General features: G+C 37.1%; 1 protein-coding gene across 1 annotated transcript in view; it reads left to right on the forward strand.

The window, feature by feature from the left end:
- ADAMTSL3 (ADAMTS like 3) overlaps positions 1–24,984 on the forward strand; it is a gene marked incomplete at both ends in the record, with an annotated part of 177,160 nt that overhangs the window by 21,703 nt on the left and 130,473 nt on the right. The window contains one exon of the mRNA XM_084267990.1: positions 7,565–7,684. Within this exon, the coding sequence (XP_084124116.1) occupies positions 7,565–7,684 (120 nt within the window). The remainder of the gene's footprint in view (positions 1–7,564; positions 7,685–24,984) is intronic.

Below are 24,984 nucleotides of genomic sequence, written 5' to 3' on the forward strand. Positions count from 1 at the left end.
TTTACTAAGAAAGTAAAGAATACTGACAGTACTTCTGTAGCATATTTTTTCTCTGGACACCATAAGGCCCCTTAGAAATCTTCAATGAATATGAGAGAGAGTTCCATGAAAACATGCTCCAATAATACTGAAAGGACTTGATTTATGACAAGAATTTTGCCAATTATTAGGTTACTAAACAAAGAACAAAAAGAGGGTTTTGTTTGGAATAGCAGAACATATGGTGAAAGAAAGGATAAAATTTAAAGACTTTAGTCACCTGTCTTGCTTGCAAGACTTCATAAAGCAGTTTTAATGAAATAGTATTTTCTGTATCATTTCCAGACTTTTGAACAAGACATTCCTTCCCTTTTACTCTTTTGGGCACAGAAGGCTGTTTATCAAGAGGATCTTAGTTAAAACTTCAGTCTTTAAAGAAAAAAAAAAAAAGGGGCGGGGGGGAAAAGATCACCCAACCACTTCCCTGCCCTGGAAGCACTGAAGCTCAGAGAATGTGCAGGTTGAATCTTCCTTCACAGTTCAAAGCCATTGTTAGAATTTCATGCTACAGTAAGGCAGTGCTATATTTAAGTTGAATTGTTGAACAAGACCTTTATATAAAACACACAAACAGTAAGGAACCAGCAGAATATGATGGAGCAGCCAGGGTGTGCATATGGGAGGTACGAGTTCAAGGATGAATTCCTTCCCCTCCACGCAGCAGGTACGGATCCTCCTCACCATACTGCCAGCTCCTCTCAGCCTTTCAATACTGATGCCACTGGGGTACTTCATACAGCTTCTCAGCATCTGTAAGGAGATGAAGTAAACATCACTCTATGCTGGGAGTATAAGTGGGGTCACCAGTGTGGCAGGAAATCAGAGGACAGGCATTAAAATTACTGGGTTTTTTTTGTTATCTATTTTATTTTCTTCCCACTGGTAAATCCATCTCTTTGCAAGCCTTTTTTTCTTTTCCTCTTAAGAACAGGCCTGTACACTTTGAATATGAAACTCTACTCTCAGTGGTAATAGTAATACCCAGATTTTATAGTGTATGTTTTATCCATATGCTATAGAATTGCTTTTGCATTGACTCTAAATATTGCTGTGCCCATTCCCTCAACACTAAACTAAAGACTAAGGGAGATAACTGGACATTGTGTATTTTGAAAGCAGAGTCTTATCCACAGTCACCAACTTACTGATAATAATGGGAAATTAACTGCTTTAGGGTCATCTCGTCTGCCTTCTGTATTTTCCACCTTTGCTCTTGTTGATGCCAAGCTAGAGAGCACTGAGTATCTTGTGTTACTCACAGTCCTACTGGTAAGTAGTTCCGTTATGAGGGGTGTTGTCCTGCTGCAGATGTATTTGGGCTCTGATTCTGTGTGGATGTTGGTGGGGCCTTTGCCACTGAGATCACTGGAAGCAAGTTCAGTCTGCTAGTGCAGCTCATTTTAAAGCAAATATTAGGCACATCAAATCAACCCTTTGGAAAGAAGGCAGAGTTTGCCTAACACAGAGTTTAGGAGGAGGAGAACTACAGGGTTCATATTTCTTTTGGAAATATGAAAGTGAGTTGATATTTAAGATGGGTTTTGAAACTAAATGAGATTTTGGCTAAATGCTACTGCAGCCTTTCATTGAAAAGTTTAATCTTTTAGCCAGACCATGGCAAGAGAAAACTTAAGTAGTTGCTGATAAATGTCCAAAAGCTTAATCACTAGTATAAATTTCAGAAGGTACAGGAACAGACTTCTGAAATGTGTTGATCTCAGTCTGAAGCCCAGGCTATGCCAAAGAAAATGTATTTACATTTAATCGAGAAAAATTTTGGTAGGAATGTTCTTTTGAAAATCCTGAGAGATACTATCTTAATTTAAAACCAGAATGATCTCTATTATCTTTCTTGCCTTCAGTGTTTTTTTTAATTTGTATAAACATACAGCATGAGAAAAGTTTTAGATTGAGCACTGTTGTTTTGATGACATGATTTTAAGCACATTCAAATCAGGGGAATGTCTCCTAGTGCTGGAATGGGCACAGTATGGGCTTGGTTTGAGCAGCAGAGATGGTGTAGGCATTTGTAGTTTAAATTCAGTTTTCAATAGTAGATGCTATTCCATCAGTAGCTTTTGTTTAGAATGAGATGACAGGAAAAAATAATTAGACTTGAGCTTAAAGATGCAACATTAAAAAAACAAAGCTTGAGTCACACACTTGAGTTCTATCCCTGGAAGAGATTTTAGTTCAGCCTTTCAGGTTGTCTCGTCATCTCATTTGTGACTTCCCTGATGAAACCTGCCAGTCATGTTCAGTGTTTCAGGGCTCTTATATGAAGAAGTGCTTGGCTTTCATCAGTTCAGCTGAGTCCTTTGTCTTTTTTAAAAGTCATTATGTTGATACCTTAATTCAGATTTGAAATGCTGATCTCTTAGTTTAATATTAATAATTAAACTATGGGCTTCATCTCCAGAAATGCTGAGCTGCTGGCAGCTTCTGTGGAAACTCAGTTTGCTTGCAGGGTCTTTAAATGTTTTGGAGTGTCTAGCATTAGGAAGTTGTTTTTGTAAATCTTGGCCATGGCAAAAGCTAATCTGAGTCTTACTAGATATTTATTCCTCAGGATTGCTTGTTCTGGAGATATCTGAAATTCTGAACTGTTAAGTGGCATTGTTTATCTACTAACACACTTCTTTTTGTAATGAAACTGGAGTGCTATGCTCCATCTAACATTTTTGTACCGGAGTCCTTGAAAATCCATTAAATTGAGCTGCTACTTAGCTGGTATATTACTTCCCTGGGGCGTAAATCATATGCTACAGCAGCTTAGTAGACAGATATTTAACTTGAATTAAATCAGAAGGCCCACATTTTGGTATATGATTGGACTTGCCATGCTTATTAATCTGACAAACATGTATTTACAAGTTATTAAGAATGCAGGTATTTTTTCTCACTCTATCTGCTTTTCCCATCTTTTTCCCTAAAACAGTGATTTTTTGGAAACTAACACTTTCAAGACCTTGCCCAATTTTCCCCTTCCAACAAGTACTAATAAAAGAGCCACAAAACTATGGGAAGGAAACTGTCTTCACTGTGCTGGTCTTTTTATAGAATTTACTTTGGGCAGCATAGTGCAGTTGTGAGTAACTATAATGCTTTACTGACTGGATCTTTATCTTTTGTCCCTCTTTTAAACATTAAGATATTGAGGCAGTCTCAGGAAGAGTGTGGTATCTTGAAATCTTTGGCATTTTAAAATAGATAATTTTGAAGTTTACATTTTCTTCATAACATAAAACAGTTTGCTCTCATTCTGCTCCCAATTTTAGCAAGGACAGAGGCTTAGTTAGGGAATGACTGATTTAAGTCTATGTAATGCTGATTTGCATTAAGAAGTGTACACAAGAGAATAGTTCCTATTTTTCTTTTGACGTGTTTCTTGGTGCCAAGTAACTCTAAAATTAAAAATTCCTCTGTACATGAAAGATTAGTGGTTTTTTTTCTAATTATGTTCAAGTCCTTTCTTTGAGACATTCCATCTCTGTTTTCTCATCTTCTTGACCTTCACAACTCAGACTTTGCAGAAAGCTCACTTTCTAAAGCTGTCGCTGTTTATATATAAATATGGAACAATTACTTTCCAGTCTCCTGGTGGCTATGATTAAATAGAATAGTGGCACATTGTTATGAGGTTCAGTTGAACTTTGTCATAGCCTTTGTATCAAATGATCTCTGAAAACTGTAGACTAAACTACATTTTTTAATTTATCTGAAATTACAATAACAGTTTAAATCCTTGGATGAAATGCTTAATCTGTACCTTGGAAGGAATGACCAGTGATTAATATTTGTAACTTTTAGTCATAGAGAAACTACATTTTAGCAATTGCTCTGATTTGATAATTGCAAGTATGTCGGGTGGCAATAGTTACTACCAATCCTGGGTAACAAGGGAAAAAGCAGTTGAAGTAGTTTGCCTTGTGTAGTGGTTTCAGAGTGTACCAACAGGATTCCTTTTGTGTCAAACTGAGCTGGATGATGTGCCCTAGCAGGACACCTACTGTGCTTCAGTCACAGAGATACTCAGTCCACAGGATTTACTAGACCTAGTTTAAATTAAGCACATCTCTTTCAAATGTGCTTTGTAGGGCCATTCAGTTCCTCAGTGTTTTTATTTGCAAACTCAGTCCTACTCAGCCGTGCTACTTCCTCACATGCATATTGCCTGGGAACCACTCAGTAATCAGTCTTTTCACTTCCAGTAGTAAAAGAAAAACAAATTTTAAAAATCCCCAAGTCCAGCAAATTCAACTGGGGCAGATGCTTCTAGTCAGAGTAGTACATAGAGTAATGAAATTGGGCAACTGGGGCAGATGCTTCTAGTCAGAGTAGTACATAGAGCAATGAAATTAGGCAGCAGTAAAAATGACAACATGCACATCTCTGTGGAGGGAGATCTAAAAACCAGAGGCTTTAATAGTAGCTATTCAGGTTGTCTTCTGCAATGGAAAGTGGAAGAGTAATTTAGTCTTCTAGCACTCAGGTAGGGAGTGATGAGTGAGGAAGTAATCACAACCTGAGATCAAAGCTGTGCTCCAAGCATAAGCTGTTGAATAACAGTGCCATTTTATACTTCCCAGAACCTACATACATACTCTACTTATCAGGATGGTTCTCCTTGATCACATAGGTAGAATGACATAGAATGAAGACCTTATTTTTTTCTGTTTCTGACTAATAAGTTTCATGTTGTTTCTGTACCCAGAGTGATTTTCAAACACTGGTCTGTTTCCAACTTTTACATTGTCTTCTTTGTCAGTACAGTGGTACATGCTTCCTTGCTATCTGATATATTAATGTCAATGAATTTTATGCAGTGATTATTATTATATCTGGTTTGGCTATGTTATCACCTTCTACTGTCTTCATATGCTTAAGAAGATCATAAAAGCTGGTTTAAAATGTCTGTTCTAAATTTTAAATGTACTTGTAATTTGACACATTTAATGTAAAGCTATTAACATTAAACTGGCTGTTAACCAGACTTAAAACACCAGTATGAAAAGTAACTAGTTTCTGAAACTTGCACTTGCAGTCTTTAGTTTAAAACATGAATTTATATTGGGTTAGCTAAGCTGTTCGGAGATGATCCCAAATATCCTATAAACCCACAGACTGTTGAAATTTGAATTACATTTTAACGGAAGTGCCCATAGAAATATAAAAGTCTCACAAGGAACCCTGGTAGATTTCTCAGTGGGAAATGACGTGGACTAAGTAGAAACAGTGCAATTTGTGTGCAGTACCGTGTATGAATGAGAGTTCATTGGACACGTGCAGCTTATTTGAAAGTACCTATATCTAAGGGAAAAATGTTTTTCTGCTACTTTGAGTTGATACAAAAGAACTCTTTGAGAATTTGAAAATTATTTTTTTTAGATGAACTTCTTGATTTGAGATTTTTATCAGTTGTAATTATGTAGCTTCAACATAGGCTTGCCACGGCAACTGGTAGTATGCTCTTAGCAGATTTTTATTTTTAATTAAATGCTTTGCTGCATGCTTCCTGACTCTAGTTATACTAGGTAAGTAGCAGTATCTATTTCTATAGCTAGCAGATTAGTTTCCATTGTAACCTCTTGCGTAAGCTTATGCAATGTTCATCTTGAACATTGAATTTTTCCATGCTTGGAAGGCAGATTTAGCTTGCCTTAATCTAGCAAGCATTCTTCTGCTTCTTCAGTGGCTAGCTTCTCATTAGCTTTCAATAAGAAAATTGAATGTATGTGAGAGAAGCCCCTACTTTTTCATGTCATAGTTATTAAATTGTTATTTCAGCTTCATATGTTGGCATTTTTTATATTCAAAGCATAATACTAATGGATGTCCAAAGACTTTATAATTTAAATGTCTAGCTTATAAAGATGAGAAACACAAGCAAGTTAATTGCCACAGTATCCCACTGAAAATATTGTTTATGGGAAATTAAGCAACAGTATGATATATATATTTATCTGAGTAATGTGGTGGGGTGATTTGGATTCTCTTCTGTCAGTAAACTAGGCAGCACTTTCAAAAATATTATTATAAATCACTAGCACTTAACACTATTATTTTCCGAAGTATTTTACAAATATAATCTAAAATTTACAATACACCCTTATTATAGGCCAGTTGGTGTTGTAATTGTATTTTAAAACTGGAGAAACTGAGGTAGAAATGTTAAGTACTTTAACCCAGGCCTCCTGAGGCTCAGAACGCATATCTCTTATCCATTAGTCCTCTGCTGAAATCATAGGATTACATCATTGCCCTGTTCCCTCACATAGGATCTATCGATAGCCCATTGAAACCAGTGGGGAAACGTGCCAGATTATGTCAGACAGTTTCATGTCTGGGTTATACTTAACATGTCAAGGCTTGCATTGGCTGCAGCCAGCTTGGATTCAGCGTTGAAGTATAACTGTGGACCTCTCTTGGTTACTTTATGAGAAAACTATTGTTATCAATTGTAGATTTATTCTCCATATTATATGATTTAATTCTGCATAAATAAAGTCAGTTGGCTAAGGCATACAAGTGAGACCACTGCTGCAATGGGCTTTGTAGAAATGTCATGATAACATGATGTGAACATCAATTAGTCTTATGCAGGCCTGATGAAAAAAATCCTCTTTAAAAGCTTGTTCAGTCTTGCATGCTAAAATAAGAGCTTTTAGCCTAGTCTAGACATGTCCTTTGCAAGCTATTTCTAGTTTAGGTGAAAATTGCTTGATTTCAAACAGGTGCGTTAATTTTATGCTGTCACGAGTGACGGGGTTTACAGGCTGAGAAGCTGACAGCTGCTGCTTTGCAGGACAGAGGAAGCACAAGCAAAGTAAGCTTCTCCAGACCCATACTGCGAATGACATGTCATCTGCTTTTTATGAGATCAGTTGTGAGCTTCAGAGAGTGAACTTACTGCAAGAGAGAAAGTGCAGAAGGTCTTGCCTTAATTCAACCGATTTGGGTAGAAAAGTATGAGGATTACTTAGGAGATCTCAAGTTATCTGGCACTGAGATTGCATAGCTGTGTTTGGTAGAGTTCTAGCCAACCGTCTGGAAACTGGACAATGGTGACTTCCAGATTTCATGAAATATTACTATGTGTATGTCAAAACATAACCAACAGTTTAATTAAAATCCATTTATTAAGTTTACTCACTGGGAAATGTCCAGAAGTACATTTCAGGGCTGGTTTTCTCACCTAAATGTTTTCAACCTTTTGGAAGGTAATTTTCATCTCTATGCCATTTCCACTCTCCCCCACTACCACAGCTGGAGTCAATACGCTGCATTCAAATGATGATGGCTTATTTTCTGTAGTGTGGAATATCCTTATATGCTTGTCACAGACCTCTGTAGCAAAGTATCAGTCCAGAAATACTGTGCCTGAAAACACATCACTCTTTTTTTTTTTTTTTTTCTCCTAGAAATTTGTCTAGTCTTTGTAATTATATAGTGTTTTTTTTTTTTTTAAAAAAAATTGACTTGTGTTTGTAGTAGCTGTAATGTGACCTTTCTGAATCTCTTACAGACAAGAGCAGAGCAATCCCAAGGTGCATACTTCTTGCCTGAGTTTGCACTTTCTCCACAGGGAAGTTTTCTAGAGGACACCACGGGGGAACAATTCCTCACTTACCGTTATGATGACCAGGTCAGTATGCCATATGTGTGAATGATAGAGATTATCACATTCATGTACCTCTGAGATATAGATTACAAAATGAAGAAACAAGGTATCTTTTGAAAACACATCAAGTTTATAGCAAACTGAATGAGAACACACTATACAAAATAAAAACTATGTCCTTAATTGTAGAAATAATGAATCAAAACCACCTACAGAAAACCTCCTGTGGTGGAGACAAAAGCAACAATGTTTTAGTGACGTGTTAATAGATGTTTATAACTAGTTCTGTAAAATGTGTAGCTTTAGAGGTGGCTGGCCTTTCTGTGAATTGTTTGACTCATCCTAAATTGTTTTATTTCGTGGATACATTGGTATAAAGCAGATTTTGTATTTCCCAGCTTGTGAAAAGTCAGCATGTTTTATTATTTTCATGAAGTTTTCAGAAGGGAAGGTTGAGTGAATTATCAAGAAACAAATGCAAAGTATTATAATGAATGAGGCAGAGTGTTTAGAAAGCAACAAATTACGTATTTTAAAGTTAAAGATCTTTAATGCTTTCTCCAGACCCATAGAAACATTATGTTAAACATGGAATACAGATAAAAATGTAAAGAAAGCTACATGAAAGAAGTGCTGTTAATCTTGGCAAAAGATCTAAAGTAAACCTAGGAAATGTGTGGCATGCTGTGGAAATTTACTCATAACACAATGTGTTCCAGAAGTCAGTTGAGCTTCACATCAAAACTGTCGGAATTACATTCATAGACACTTACAGTACCTTGCTTAATGGAAGAGGAGGGAATTTGTTAGAAATTGTTCCCTGTAAAAGTGAATCAAGAGCCAAAACTTGCACTACCATCATGAGGTATGGTCCTGTCAAGTAACTGGCAGGTTTACTTTGAAAGATGGTCTCCTTGATGGGAGCTACTTTGAGAAAAATAGCTTGCTCATCACTACTCTAAAGAGAGAGCAAAGCTGAGCTGAGCCTATTAAAGCTTTAGACTGAGTATCCTTTTAGGAAGACAAAAGGAAATAGAAAAGACACAATGGAAAACGTACTGAGCTACTGTAAATTATTTCAATTTGTTTAAATATCTTTATAATAATTCATGCTTTTCCTACCCTAGAGGGAATTCTTAGGAAAAGTTCTTGGATAAGATGTCCCCAGGGCCAAACACTTGGGGAAAATAGTATCTTACAGGACACTGCAAGTAAGGCTGCATTTAATGATAGTACTTGGAAACCCCTGTAACAGCTATACACTTTGATCACAATAGCTTCCATTAGATGGGGAACATTTTAGAGATCAATAAATATAACAGAGGGATGGCCTCGGTCTTTGAAAAAACTGATTATCATAGCTGGTTAAAAACAAACAAGCAAAATGAACCCCCCTCAAAAAGTCCCTCAAATGCCAGCATAACTCCACACAAAAGGCAGTTCCAAGATCAATTCCAAGTGATCGAAAGTTTTCTATTATTTCCATTGGATTCTGAGCTGGATCTGGGATATGGTCAGCTTCTCTTCTTTCACAAATGCGATTTAGCTTTGAAGCCTGCTCTTTCCAGACACTTAGTGAGCAGTATGAAATTGTTAGAATTCTTGGAATGCATAATGGTGCTAAACATCAGAATGTTGAAAATACAAGCAACTGCATTAGTTGTAGTTTCTTTCAAAAGGCAATTCAATCCTGAATCATTAAAGTTTTAAAAATATAAATACATTGAATTCAGATGGGAACTGATCTGTATCTCTAGTTCACCTTCTGTGACTAAACCAAGAATTCTTCAGTAAATAGAAAGATTTATCATCTTAACTTTCTAGGCCATTAGTCATAGCATTATAATAATGTACAGTTATGATTTATTTATGCTTTTGATGAAAGGTCCACACAAAATTTTATAATGTGGTCAAACTGAGCCAGAAAATGTGAAGTTTTCTTGTTTTCTGTTTCATTCTACTCTTTCATATTATGTTTACTCTATGAATGGAAGGAAGTCTTTTGCCAGAGGATGAAAGTACTTCATCAGATAATTTCTTGAATTTTGATAAGCTGGTAACTGTGATAAGGTTATGTAGGTGAATAAAAAGAGACAAATCTATGTACACAGAAAGGCCATTTTTAATTACCTAATGTATCTGACATGGAAATGGAATCAGTACAGGAATGTTGCCCCTTAATAGTGGTTAAAAAAAAAAAAAGCAGTAGTATCTTCTCACATAACTTATTTCAACTTCAACCATTCACTTTCTGTCCTGCTCCACTCTGAAGGCGTGCTGGCCTGTGAGAAATAGATTCCTTCCTTTTCCCTGAACACCAGAACTTCCTCTGGGCATTGCTCCAGAGTCCTGGTAGTCCTGGGCATCCTACGTTACATTAGTTTAATTGAAAATTAGAAAAGTGAAATAACCTTGTGCACTTGACCCTAAGAAAGCAAGAGATCAGTCTTACCTGATCTGCTGTGAAGGCCATGCTGCCATCTGTATTCAAGGCAGGGAGCAGAATAGATAGAAGGGATGAGAGGCTACAAAGGCACTGGCACAGAGGTGGAAGAAGAGGGTGGCTTTCAGCCTCTGTTCTTTTGGCTAACCAACTAGATGTTGAGACCCTTGCACACTTCCTAAGTTTGCCCCTACCTGCTTTGCACTGTTCCTCATATCCAGACCAATAAAATTTCCAGTTTGTGGGGATAGATGGATAATATTTTTATGTAGCATCATCATCATCGTCCAAAATTAGTTTCCTTACATCCTCCAAACACAGGAATGTTTCAAAGGGGTTTTCTTTGGCTGTTGTGTGTGATGTTTTTCAAGCAGGGAGCCAGTTTAATCAGGATCATTCATTCCTTTGTTAGTAAGTAATCTCAGTAAAATAGAACTAGCTGTTACTTAAATATTCAAAAGTGTTTGCTATCTGAAAAGACAAACTTACAGTTTGAAGTGGAAGATGAGTAAATCTTAATAGGAACACACTGTACTCCATTCTAGCCCAGTGAAATTGCATATGAATTCACGTTCTACATACAAGATAGTACGTTTTGTTCTGGTTTAATCTGGCAGGACTGTGCTCTCATTTTTGTACAGGGTTGCACTAACCCCACTGCATATTTAGTTGCTATGTGTGCACTTAAGAATTACATGCAGATGAAATTCTTTGGCTAGGTATTTTAAAAATTCAGTGAATATGTGTTCTTTTTTTACCCTCTCTATGACTATAGAAGAAAATACCTTATAAGACCTGACCAGATATTGCCACCTTTATTGACTGAGGTGATGTCTGGACAGAATGGTACATTACAATTTTGACACATTTACTGCTTTATCTTCAGAGAAAAAGAAAAACAGGGGTTCAGAACAAACACTTTTGAGGGCTCCCAAAAAATAGATATGTAGAAATGTTTACACTGAGCATTTTCTTATAGCTCCTGCATTGTTCAACAAGCTATGTCTTGCATCAGTGCATTGCATACTGCATTTCTAAAATTCTACTGAGTCAATGTAATTTAAATCTAACTTAGTACCAAGTAGATTTTGATGTGTTGCCAAAGACTTCTTTTGCCATTAGAAATCTGAGACTGAAAAAAATATGCCCCTCTCCTATCATTCTTGAATGAGTTTTAAAATAAATACAGAAGTGATAGCCCTTCCCCCAACTTGGAGATATGAGTTGAACCTCACCATAGTTTCCTAGTTTTCTTTCTGATTTCTTTTGGCTTTTCACCTTTTAATCTACTACAAGGAATTTATTTTTTTTTTCTTTTCCAGAATACTAGTAGTACTGGAAAGCTCTCTTGCAGAAATAAAATGTTCTTGTTTTCTGACACTTACAGTATTGCTTCCAAGTATTAAAACCATTCCATATGACGGACCACCAACAGGGACAGCAGTGAAAACTTGCTTGGGCTGAATATGTTTGAAGTACCTTTCCACTTTGATTGGCTGGCTGAAAGAGACAGTAACCTAAATTTCTTCCAGTGCTATTAATGTGGAAGATGCATTGGGTGGGGGAAAAGAATTTAAAAAGAGGGTATCTTCTTTTAAATGAGAAAATGTTTATTTGACCAGTTTCAAATTTTCTAACTGGCCTTATTCCTTCTAAATTTTATGATGTTTACCAATTTAAACTCATAACAAGGAAGTCCTGATTCTGGAATTAGACATATGGCACTGAGTAGTTCTATCTTGGCAAAGAAATGTCATATTTCTAAACAAATCTTTATAAACAAAATGCAGTCAGGAAGAGTGGTAAATATTGGCGTCCTGAAAACCACACAGCAAAGAATTAAAATAATGAAACTCTGCACTTTCAGACTTGTGAGTGTTTAGCTATGTGAGGTGAGGTAGAAACCAGAGAGTCTGTTTTCAACAAGATGTACAAGTGGTAATAGACAGGCTGAGGCTGGCACAGTTCTTTTAAGAACCAGCCTTTCTTTGGGCTTGCTAGAAGAGTCTGCTACAATATGAATGCCAAAATTGAGAGAGTAAATATTCTGATAGATGCTTTGTCCTCCAGAAATCATCTGGCTTTTTCATGGCAGGGTAGAAGGTAGGTATTTAATGGGCTAATTGAAAAGAAACAAACCACCAGGATATAGATTATTTTGAAAATCAATCTCGAAATAAACTGGAGGAACCTATTATTCCACCATTTCATTTGTAGTCATTTTGCAGTAAATGTGTTGTGGAAGTTTTTAATATCAGATAAAGTAGCCTGAAGTTGTCTTATGGATGTAGCTAGGCTGACAGCCATATTCCCCCCAGTTTCTATTGCCTGCTTTCCCCACTTCACCTGCTGATGTTTGCCATCCTCCCTTACCTCTGGAACCGAATCACAGCCTAATTTTCAGTATCAGCGGCTTGCTGGCTTCTGCTCCTAGTCTGAGCCTGATTATGCTATTGCCAGGGAGTTTACTAGAAATTGTTTGGCCTGGAGATGAGTCATGTGAGGGACAAACCTATTTCAAATGAAGACATTGGCTGAGACAAGCTTTGCTCCTGAGAAGGGAGTAGGATCTGTACCTAGCGGCACATCCACTACCCCATACATAAGCTCCAGCACCTCCTTTTGGGAAGGAGGGAGAAATTTGTGTTACGCTGTGAGGTGACATTTTTGTTGATACCCTGAAGAAGCATTCAAGACTATTAAAAAGACTTAATATTGTCAATTCTAATGTTGAGCTTTTCACTTAAAGATTCTTTATGGAATGTAACAAGCTGTTTTCTAGTTGGCATGAACTATTTAAGGTTCTTTTAGCTTTCCACCAGCAAACAGTCCCAGTGGTTTCATTTGTGTATTCTGAGAGTGAGCTGGTTTACCTAGTTTTGGCTAGGCCACAGGGGTGCAACTGCTAATACCTGGCTACAAGAATTTCAGGTTTATGTTAGCAGTATTCCTGTTCAGCTGAGTAAGGGACTGACCTTGGAGTCTTTATTCAGCCAGTGTGGTGATACTCGAATTACACAAATTCCATGGATTTGAATCCTGCAAGTAGCTCCATTCTCATAGCCAGGACATCTTAAGTAAGTAACAGATGATGAGGTCAGGTTTGTGGTGCTCCATACTAATCTTACAGATGGTAATAAGGAGTTTTAAATCATGTTCATAAAGCGATGTGTTTGAAAGGCTGTGTGAAGATAAAATGCATCGTTTAATGTTGTTGTGGAAATTTAAGTGAAGGTGTTAGGTGCTCCCTGATATTTTCAATTCTTTCACTTGGTTTTTTGGATACCTTTTTGTTTTGCTTGCAAGCACCTCTCCATTTTTAAGCTTTGGCTTTTTAAAAATCTTACTTGGATAAGGAAATTAGCTCTGTAATCAAGTGAAATGTGTTTCTGATTTGGAGTGGGAGGGGGGGAAAGGAGGCAGGGATTAAGAACAAATGAAAACCACTTACAATTTCAGGCAAAACTATTCTTACAGAGACTGGTACTGCATAAGTCAGGCATGATCCTATTCAAACAACACTTTTGTTTAGGCTAATTGGTTGCTGGAAGTGTGTGACTAGCATATGCACAAGTAATTATATCATTAGTGATATATTCTTGTGCGTGATAGATTACTTAGTGAACAGAAAACTGTTAATATACTTTTGTTAATTGGCAAACTGAATGGGGAACTGGCACTTCTTAAAGCACCAACTCACGTTTTAAGCTGAGGGCCTTGCTCTTCAGAGAGAGCAGTGGAAGTGCTGTGTGCAGTACATTTTTGTTTGTGCACCAAGAACCACAGACTTTCTTGTTTTGTATTACTGCATTAATCCCAACCCTGCCAAAGGTCTCTGTGTGTAAATCATACTTACAGAAGCCAGTAGATCTTCACCTCGTGCAGTATAAGTGCCTTCACAGGGAATCTGTAATAACACAATTTCTACAGAAAACACATTTTATATCATTTCAATTTGGATCAAATACCTACTAGGAGGCTGTAATCCTATTCCATGAAATTCTGTGGTAAAACTTATTGGCCTGGATCCTTAGCCCTCTTACTCCTCCTGTAGCTTTGATAATACTGGCTTCAGCAGCTGGCAGAGGATTCCCAGGTAGCAGAAGCAGCCCTGCATTTGTAAGGTCTTCTCCCAGAATAACTTCTCAGGGAAGAAAGGAGAATGGACATCAACTTTCAGGTGTTTCTGTTATTCTTGCTCCCCTGGGTGCTGGACAGTTACTGCAGCTGCTATAATGGGTTATAAAAGGCTATACAGGGAGGCATAAAGCTGTGCTTTGTACCCCTGCTTGGAGTGGTGTTGAGAGCAGCTCAGGTGCAGCATGTGACTGAGACCACCAGCTTGGGTAGAAAGAAGATTCACATTAGAGGAAATACCTGGTTGTACAGACCAAGCAATCAGGGGTATCTTCTAATATTAGGAAAACAGAATTTAACCGTTAAAGCACATTACTGATGTATTTAATGTCTTCCTTTTTTCTTTGACATAACTTTGGGGCCACAATGGCATGTTGATTCAGTTTGAGGTTGGTCTATATAATATTAAGTTTTTTGTTTTAATAGTATTTCTGCCATGCTCATTTTTCATAAAGGACTGAAGTTCTTTAACTGACATTTAGTGTTTCGTGTTCTGAGCTTTTCAATTTAGAGTTTACCAAATAACTTTTTCAGTTCCTAGGAATAGGCAAATATTCTACTCTAAAGTCTTACACTCAATTCTGCCACACTGAACTAGTAACAAGACACCTGATGAAATGAATTAACAATATACAGGCTAGACATTCATTTGACATTCTTTACTGGAGAATGATTGAATTATAAGGGACTGGTACAATGTAATGTGAATTTACCACTGCCCTCCTTGTGCCCCCAATGAACCTCCAGCAGTTGGCATATGTACTTACCCAAGAATTTTGACTTTGATAAAGGCTTAGCTTCAGACTTCTAAATTAGGACTGAAAGATCTGGAGGTAGTAGTAATGCTCCTGTGCTTACAGTGTTCTGACGTACCACTGCTATCATCTATCAATAAGAGTTCATCGAGATATAGAAGTGCTTCTAAATCAGTGATGTGTTTCAAGTGCTGTAGGAAGCACCATGCTTGGAACTGGAAAGCCATTCTTCAGATTGTACGTGGAAGAGAGGGTGTTTTAGACCGATAAAGCCCAATGGTGAATTAATTTTGTTTATACAACACATACATTTTAGAACTATGTCTTTTCACTGGTCTCATTCAAGACCAGAACAGATTATATTTAGTTTTTGAATGATATAGGCAAATTTATTGAACTTCTCAAGGTGTTCTGAGCTTTTAAGTTGTGCACAAATGAGAACATAAAATGGTTGCATTGCTGGATTTTTTGTGAAGGATGAATGTCATGAATTGTTTTTTTTCCTTCTGTGCTGTTTCTGCCACAGATGACATTAAAAGACCCATGAGAGTTTACAGCAGCTTCTCTCTCTTGACATGGAAATCTTTAGTGCAAAAATAAAAGAAGGTTTGGTTTCTACTGGCTCTGAAATATTGCTGAATAAAATGCTCGCTTGATAAAATAAATCATTCTATCTCAGGTGTTTCTGATATCATTCTATTATTTTGCAAGGCAGTGGGTAATGTCAATGGAATTTACATTGTGGAGCATATGGATAACATCCCTCCTTCAGACCCCTGATAGTCATCCTTTCAGGCCTGTCCACCATGGAAAATAGATTTATAGTACAGGTTGGATGTCATAACAATCTTTTAAGTGGAGATACACTTAAACCTAAATTTCTTCCACTGCCACTAATGTGGAAGATGCAGTGGAAAGCCTTCTAAAAATCTACATATCTTGGCTTTGTTTCTAGAAATAGTTAAAATAGTGCTTGATATCATTAGCCTGTGCGTAATGAACCAGCCTTGGGACAGCTAAAGAACAATCTTCATGACTTCAAACAGTTATTTGACTTTGCACTATTTCAAAATAACTGTCAGCATTGTCAGTAAACTTAATTTATTTCCACTGACTATTAGACTTCAAAAGCTATTTGCTCACAAGGAAGAAAACTACATACATTAATTACCAATTTTGGCAGTAACAGGAAAAATGTAAATGTAGAATCTTGAGACAATCACTGCTGACAACTGTATTTATTCTTTTCAGAGCTTAGAAAGTGTTACAGGTTGTGATGCTGTAAGTTCTGACGCATTTTAATTCTCCTGATGTGAAACAAACTGCCCCAGGCTTCACAACACACATTAATAACGTGCTGTTGATACAATGACGAAATAAGAGGACTCTCTCTTCTATTTCTCAGCTTTCAGCAATTGTCTTTTCTGATATTTAATTTAATAAAAAAGTGTTTATGTGATGTAGTTAAGCAGTGTGGCTGCACTATGGCCAGGAAGGGTAGGAGCTCTTCTCCTTTAGTGGCTGGATGCTAAATCTTTATGCTGTGTTATAAACAACTGTCTCAGTTTGGGAAAGGGAGTTATGCCCTTGTTACTTGGTTATGTTAAGAGACTGATAAGCTAATGATTGATGAAAAGGAAGAAGGTCAAACATCTCTGAACAGAGGAAAATGCTGTTATTCAATGTTTTTGTTACAGAAAGCAGAACTTACTTGCAGGGCAGGTTGTAGGAGGTGCAAGACTGATGGAGTTTCAGGATCAGAACAGGGCTAGGTAGAAAAAAAAATATAAAAAAAATATTTTCAGAATTAGTTTGGCTTTAAAAAAAGAAAAATAGTAGTACACCCAGTTTTCAGAGAGAGAGAGTAGCTGTAATCCCCAGTTAAGCATCCTGGTGTAGTGTGTTTCACGTGTCAGGCTGCATGTGTGGATTCCCACCAGCACTATTGCTGAGCCTAGCCTTGGAAGCTTATCAGCACTTGGCTTAAGGGCACAGAGTATGACCGTGGTTTTCAGTAACAGAACCAGGAGTGTGTTTTGTATTAAAAAAAAAAAAAAAGGCATTTTTCATTTTTTTCATGTTATGAAAGCTCAGTGCTTTTATTTATTTTTTTTCCCTTCTCCCTCTGTTTTATGTGTGGAAGTTACTTGCTTTTCTCTTTGGACTGGAGCCTAAAAAATATTGTTTATTTTCTAATCCCTTTAAACCATTACCCCCAGGAAACCACTAAAGCTTTGGGTGTAACTTTGAGTATGCAGGATGTCCTGTGAATGTCAATAGATCTTTTTGTATGTCTGAAACTATTTGCAGAAATAAATGCTTGCATGTGATTTGAGGCAATAGTTGAAGGTGCTCACTGCTTTGGTTGAGTGCTTAGTGTGGTCTTTGGACTTTAGCCTTCAAGTACTTTAATGTACTTGACACAAATTGTAGGTCACACGTTCTGTGGAATGATTGGCAAATCAAACATTCCTTTTCATTCTCTGGTTTGTTTCCCCCCCCCTGCTTTCCTATGGACAGGCGACCCTGAAGCTGATTCTTGATCTAGAAGGAGTGGCAGTCAGAACTCTGAGAACTGGAAACAATCTGCATTTTTTTTTTAATACTCTGAGACTGTAAGATTTGATCTCTTGCCACTTGTGCCTGTGCAGTCTGGCTTTGTAAAAGTATCTTATTGCTAGTAAAATTTATTTTTTGTTTGTCTAATGCTATAAAATAAATTACTTTAGTGCTTTGATGGTATAAGCCTTCCTTTAATTAACCTTTTAATGTGGCATAGGAGAAAAAGGACTTTAAAAAACCCCACCCAACCTTTAGCTGATTTGCAGGTTCATGAAGTGGGTGAGTATTTGCATGAGTGAAACAAATTAGTAGTAATATGCTGATGTATAATATGGAATTTTTTGGTAGCATCTTTGAGCACCTTGTTGAGGTGCTTGCAATTGTAAATACAAGATGATATGTTCTCCTTTAATTAATTATTTAGGCTTTGGTCCAAAATTCATAATAATTTCAGTAGTCCTTGGATCAGGTCTTAATTTTTTTAAAGTTAAAAGGGATTGGCCACTGATTTCAGGAGGATTGAATTCAGGTACCCCAGAAATGGAAAATGAGATAGATGCTACAAAGCACAGGCATCATTGCAGCCTCGGTACTCTGCAGAGGAACAAGTTCAGTGGTGTTTTCAGATCTGGAGTCAAAAAGGATGTGTGAGACTTGCTGTATAGTAAACTTAGTTAATTTGAACCACCTCCTGGCAGATTCTATAAGGAATACAGAATCTTTATTTTATATAAGCAAATCTATTCACACACCATGAATCCTGAAATGAATTCTGTTTTTAAAACATTTGATCTGTTTCAGGAGTATGTGGCACTCAAATCACATCACAAAATATTGATGAAATGTGGTTTACTACTCCAGTCTCATGCCCCATCTTGCTAAAAATATGCACATTTTCTTATATGTGTAGCATATAGGTCAATGATATTCCTTTGTCTGAGTGTTACGGTTTTATATGGTATAAATCTGAAGAAATAAGCTGTGCTCTTTAAGACAGCTCATATAATGCCTCATAACAGCAATACAACATGTGGCAAAATACCTCTTTTTTGGTATGTGATCTGAAAAAAAGATGACTTACAGCATCAGTTTTACTTACAAAAAATGCAGTGCATTAGCCTCAGTGTTTTTGGATATTTTTTTTGATGTTACTAATAGATGATGAGAAATATGTTCAAATAGACTATAAACCATGAAATTTTACCACCTTTGAGTGCTGGCTTCAGTGTGAAGTACTTGCATTGGGGCAATAGTTGCATCCTAATGTATGAATCAGGAATAGAACCTAATATTTAAGTACTAGGGCTAAGTTTTAAACTTGCCCTGCTCTTTTTAATTTGAAAAAGATTTTTTCTTTTTTGTGGATATTTTTATACTTTGCAATGAACTTGCTAGTTAATGTACATTCTTCTTCTACTCCTTCAGTATTGAGGCTATAGTCTGTTTTTCTCATAGTTTCGTCTCTGCATTGTAATGAATGTGAGCCAGAGAAAAAGAGGGTGAAAATATTTCTTGTGACTAGTCCTGTCTCTATGTAGTTAAGGGACTGACTTTTAATAACGAATATTGCCCGAAAAATCATTTTAAAAAAGATGCCTTTAGAGTGTCAAAAGAGATTATCATCTGTCTAAGATACAGTTGTAATTGAAATGATGTCCTGTACTTTGCTGTATGAGACCAAGGTCCTGCATGCTGAAGGGTGGTTCTGCTGGCAGCACCACCAAGGCTTTCTGAGAACTGGTTCTACATGTGTTTGTTAATATTTCGGTGATTGTGGACAGAAAATTTGGAACACTGTCTAGAGCAGATAGGGTAGATGACCTCTCCTGCACAGACCTTACAGACTAGGGCCCAAACACTTACGCACATGCATAACTTAATTCTTGTGAGGACTCCCATCTACGTCAGTGAACTACCCACATAAGTAAAGATGCACATGTGCAAAAGTGTTGGCAGGATCAGGGCCTCGTTTACAGCCCTGTTCTTTGAAATTCCATGCTTAAACTCCTGTAAGACCCCCAAAGAGAGAGAGCAGCTCTTGGGAAGCCCTGAACATCTCCTGTTCATATAGCAGGGAGTGGAAGTTGAAATCATTTGTGTAATATGACGGGGCCAACAGGTCTTTCTCTTTCGTAGTTCAGATGTGTTCTGATTTAATAGCTCCCATTACTCCCCTATTGTCATAAAGCTTACCATGAATTGCAATCAGTCTAGTTTACATTTTAAGCATTACTTTTTCTTAAATGAGGGACTTGAAACCATTTTTGCAGATTGATGACATCAGAAGATTTTCCAACTTAATGAAAAAATCCAAATGACCACGTAGCATTTTCAAAGGGCTGACTGAAGGAGGCTGGCCTGTTGTCAGAAAAATAGCGCATGAATTAACTTTGCTGTGTTATGATTTAATTTAAAATTAACTTAAGATTTGTTGACAACATTCATATTTCATAGAATAGGTGTAGGGTGCAAGTTTTCTGTATTTCCTACCATGAAGAAAAAAACCATTAACTCTGACATCTGTTTTTAGCACTTTCCTTCATATTTTTGGATGAATGCCTGGCAAAAGCTGGAAAGCGACTAAGAGATCAACCAAAGATGGCCTAAGGGCCTGTTCCCAGCTGGTACGACATCTGGAATGTTATATATAGTGGATAAATTCAGAGTTGTAGTTTAATAAGATTGGTATTCAAGCATTCGGCCTACAGCAAAGGAAAGGACAGTGAAGCTGACAGCATGCGTGGTGCATAATATGTCAAGGTGTCTGAAATATAATTTGCTGGTTTTCACTTTCATTTTGGCAGATCCCTTCTGCTTATATATAAGCTTCAGTATTGTTTTGTACCCTTAAAAACTAAAGGGTGAAGTCATTTGTGTTATATCCAGAATCTTATCTTTTTGCTAAGCTTAGTGTATGTCTAGATTTCTTTCTTTTTTCTTAGGAAAAAAGTGCTAAGGACAGATTTTTATGAGCTGAGTAGAAATAACTTAAGCTGCTACCTTTGCAAATTTTAAGTATATGCAGTCTCTTACAGTGAAGATTTTACAGAATCATAAACTATTCAGGAATCTGGACTTGTGCTGTATGGAACTATATTTGCAAGATTTATGTTTCAGAAGGCCTGCTCGTTGGGTTTTCGGTGGGATTTTTTTCTCTATTTAGGGTTTATTTAAGCTTTTGCCTATCTAATCTTCAAACTATAATTAAATGTGTTGCTAGACAAGCCCAACAAAGTTGCAGGCAGGGATCAGTGGAGACCCACCTGCTTACCATGGCTCTGAACATGGTAGTTAGTAATCCTAGGTCCAAAAAAATGAGCTGAATGACATTTCTGTTTGCAGTTTGGTAACTGCAGGCTCATCAGTTGAGTTGACTCATCAGTTCATATGCTTGCAAGACCCTCTACCCTCTACTTTTGCATTGCCTTTTTGAGTCCATATGAAAGGTGAACTCTGCATACGTTTTGCAACCCTGAAAAATATTACAGTGTGTGTGTCTGGTCCTGCAATAGGCAGATTGGTTTATGTGACTGAGGCCAGACCGTGGTGTGAGGCTGCAGCTGGGAGAAAGCTTGGTGAAGCATCCCTGTGTAGGACTCTGCTGCTTTGCACGTGATCCCCCCCTGTTTTGTAGCACTATGGCCTTCTCTCTCCAATTTACATCTTTCCTGAAGGATGCTGGAGCAGGGGGAAGACTGTGGAACTGTGCTGCTAATGTGTAAGTCACAGGACTCTGGGAAGCAACTGTGAAGTGGAGGAGTCCATAGTGTGTGAAATGACAGGACTGTAATGGATGAGAGGGGTGTAATGTAAGGTTTTATTTCTCTGCTGCTTTTTGGTTTTTTCTTTTTTTTTAAGGACTTGCTTGATAATTCCTCAGCATGTTGTGGTTATTTCTGTATTATTTATTACTATGCAAGATCTTGTAGGTGAAGACAAGGTACTTGAATATGATTTGGCAGGACACCAGCTGAGTCTATGAGGAGATGGACCTAGAGTGGGATGAGAGATGACTTTTGCAGCTGCACTTTGGTAGTGGTTTAGATTTGGAGGTGGTAAGGCTAGATCTGAAAGGACTGCAGCTGACAAGGTAAAAGTGTGTTTGTCACTAATTGCTCTTTAGTTGGTGGGGACATCAAGAAAATCTTATTCTAAACTAGTATGTGTGCTGTAGGTCTGAGTGCAATTGAAGCTTAAGAGGCTGAGATCATACCAAACAAGAACAGTGCATGCTATTCAATCCACAACAATGCTAACAAGATAAAAATATTTAGTTGTACTTAGTAGAACTGGAAAAATAACGAAGAAAAAACAGAAGAGATAATTATCATGCAGATCTAGTGACTGTCTCCTCCTTAATCTTTCTTGTATTTAGTGAATTAGAGGATAGCCAGGAAAATCCCTATTGTTATCTACTGCTTTATTCTGTTACACAAAACAATAGTAACAAAATGTAATTCTAGGTGTTGCATACGAAGTAAGACTCTTTAACAGATATTCTTGTGAAGATAACTTCAAGTCTAGTATCACAGAATGTGAAGGGATTGCTTTGGCCTTTTTCCTTTTGTTATGATTCCCCTACTAGACTACTTTCTGTCTAGTAGTGTTCTAAGGAGATCCAGAATCTCAACTAACGTGCTAACGTAGCTAACATGCTCGTGTTTAACTTTTCTATATATAGGTTGGTTATAGAATACTTACAGTTGACTCAAAATTTTTCAGATGGAATATCTTGAATATTAATTTGTCTTTGCCTTTGGAGTTGCTACCAATGTCTGTTTTGATCTTGGCCCTTCCTTGACTTGTCTGCTCTTCTGTCAAGATAAACTGCATCATCTGCTTTCATAGGTAAAGTCTCCAAGCACTCAGGTAGCCTAGTAGCTTTTCCCAGTCTCAGACAGCTGTTTTACTACTACAATAGCTTTCACTTTTTTTCTAGACTGTAAGTAATGCATATTTACAAAATTAAAGTGATGACGTAAACCAAACAAGTATCACATTAAGGTGTTATGTGATGTTTGCACCACATTCTTGTGTGGTTTTAAGTAACATACTGCCCAAACTCACAGTGCTATCTGATAATTTAAAACTGGTGTAATACGATTAAAATAAACAAAAAGAGTGGGATTGGAAATGGGAGGGGTGGGTCTGACTGACAATGCTAAATGTAAGACTGTTGTCTGGGGTCTGGTCCTGTACTTGTAATGCAGACCAACCTTGCTATCTCACTGTTATCTCTACAGTAAGAGATTATGTGAATTAAACCGTATGGAGTAAATATTAGTTTATGTAATAGTGTAGACTTTGTTGGAGGAGTACTTTCAAAATGAAGCATGTTCTTGGTTGGAATTTAATAATCAAAACTGCTGTGGACTTCCTAAAGGAAACCTGTGGTTATTGTCAACACTTTATTTATTAAAGACCATTTTTAATAAGAATTTATAACATTTTATACCTTGGATATGAAATATTAGTGCCAGGAACAGAAGGATTTTCTCTGCCATACAGAACTCCCCGTGCAGCTCCTTTGGTAAATGAGTTATGCAATGCAATATGAGCACAATGTTTCTAGATCTAAATAGTTCGTCCCTAGAACAACAGAAAGCGTTTATGTATGCCCCTGAGTATCCATTGCACACACCTAAGTGGACATTGTTATTTTGAAGGTAAAAGGCTAGCTTTATTAAGGAATATGTGTTTATTTTAACATGAAACAATGCTACTAGCAATCATGTAAACCTCTGTGGAAGTGGAATTTTACGAGGGTATGATATGCACTCTTGTATTTGGGCATTGATTATTATTTATTATAATGCAACGTGGCAGCAAAATTCATAGAGCTTCAATGCAGTCCCATTGGGGGGATCTGATAGGAATTTCGTCTAGAACTTTGAAAGAACTGCACGTGAAATCATAGCTCTGATAGCAGGAATTTTTAACGAGTCTATCAAAACAAGGGTGGTACCAAGTGGTTAGGGAATAGCTAATGTAGTACTGAAATATATAGAAGGTAAGAGCCAGGAAACTCTGAGTGTGTCTGTCTGATCTTAAGTGTTTAAGGCTTTGGAATGCTTTTTGAGGAGGGAATAATTAATAACATAAAGGTAAATGGAAAACTGAAGAAAATGGATTTATCTGGAAGATCAAACCAATCCTAACTCATTTTATACCTTTCTTTGATCAGCTTTTTTCCCTTAAATGAAGGGAATAAAGAGACCTCATTTATCTGGATTTTGGTAAAGACATTTGATATAATGCCACACTGGAAATTAATTTAGAGGAGATGTGATCTGGTGTATGATGTGGGAAATTAATAAGGAATGGGAGAGGAGGCTAATAACTGTTGCAAGAGAGGAATACTGGCCTAGAGAAAGGTTACACACACAGTCGCTGCTGCTTAACGTTTTCCGTAATGACTATGACAAAGCTTAAGATTGGGCTTATTGCACTTTAGGGTAAAGATAAAGTTGGGAGAAACTGTCAACACAGATGAATATGAGAAGAATACAATAACAACTGGGTAACCTCAAAGATAGAAGTAATAAAACAAAGTGCATTGTCATGCATCTAAGGATCACGAGCAAAGTTGTCATCTTAGAGCTCTTAACTGGAAACAAGACAATGTAGAACTTGGTTCTAACTTACCAGTAAAGACTAACATAGAAAAAAAGAGATGCACAGAAAGTTTGTCAGTGTGACTGGGGAATGGACAGCTTATTTTAAAACAGATTTCTTTTTTAGTGGCTGAAGAAAGGTGTTGCTGACATATGATTGCTGTCTGTCGCTGCATGAGACTGAGGAAGGAGAGTAGTAGTTTTTTAAACACATTTTGGGCACACCAGTAAGCGTATTTGCCTTCAGTTAATCTTACTGTAGAAATTACAGGGAGGATTTCTAGCAATCTTGTGAGTAAGATTCTGAAGTACCCTTCCAACAGGAGTATTGAGAAGGGGGAACAATCTGATGTGTTTCATTGATACAGAATCATTTCTTGAATGTCACACTGCAGCAAGTCTGTGTTTGCAGTTTCAGAACTGCATTTTTTAGAGTACCAGTTCTGGGGGAAAAAGATGCCATGCTGCTCATGCACCACACATTTCAGTTGTTTTAACACATTGGCAGACAGGAATGGTATCTCAATTGTTTAACTAGTTTCTGCATATGCTATTTTGTGTGCTTTAGTAACTAATGTATGAAGTTAACAGTAGATTTGGGAATGTTTCTAACCTGTATTACTTAAGGTATTTGTGCACTCTTCGTTCAGATTTCTTTCCTTGTCACTATAGTTTTTCTTAGCAAACTTTCTAGCTATTAACCTCTTTGTTTAAAATAGAATTCCTTCCATTAACCCAACATTTCATAGATGACATGCAGAGACGAAGAAAATTTCCAGCCATTTTTTCCAATGAGCAGTAATGTGTATTCAT

This window comes from Gallinula chloropus, assembly GCF_964237585.1.
Source record: "Gallinula chloropus genome assembly, chromosome: 9".
NCBI classification, from domain to species: domain Eukaryota; kingdom Metazoa; phylum Chordata; class Aves; order Gruiformes; family Rallidae; genus Gallinula; species Gallinula chloropus.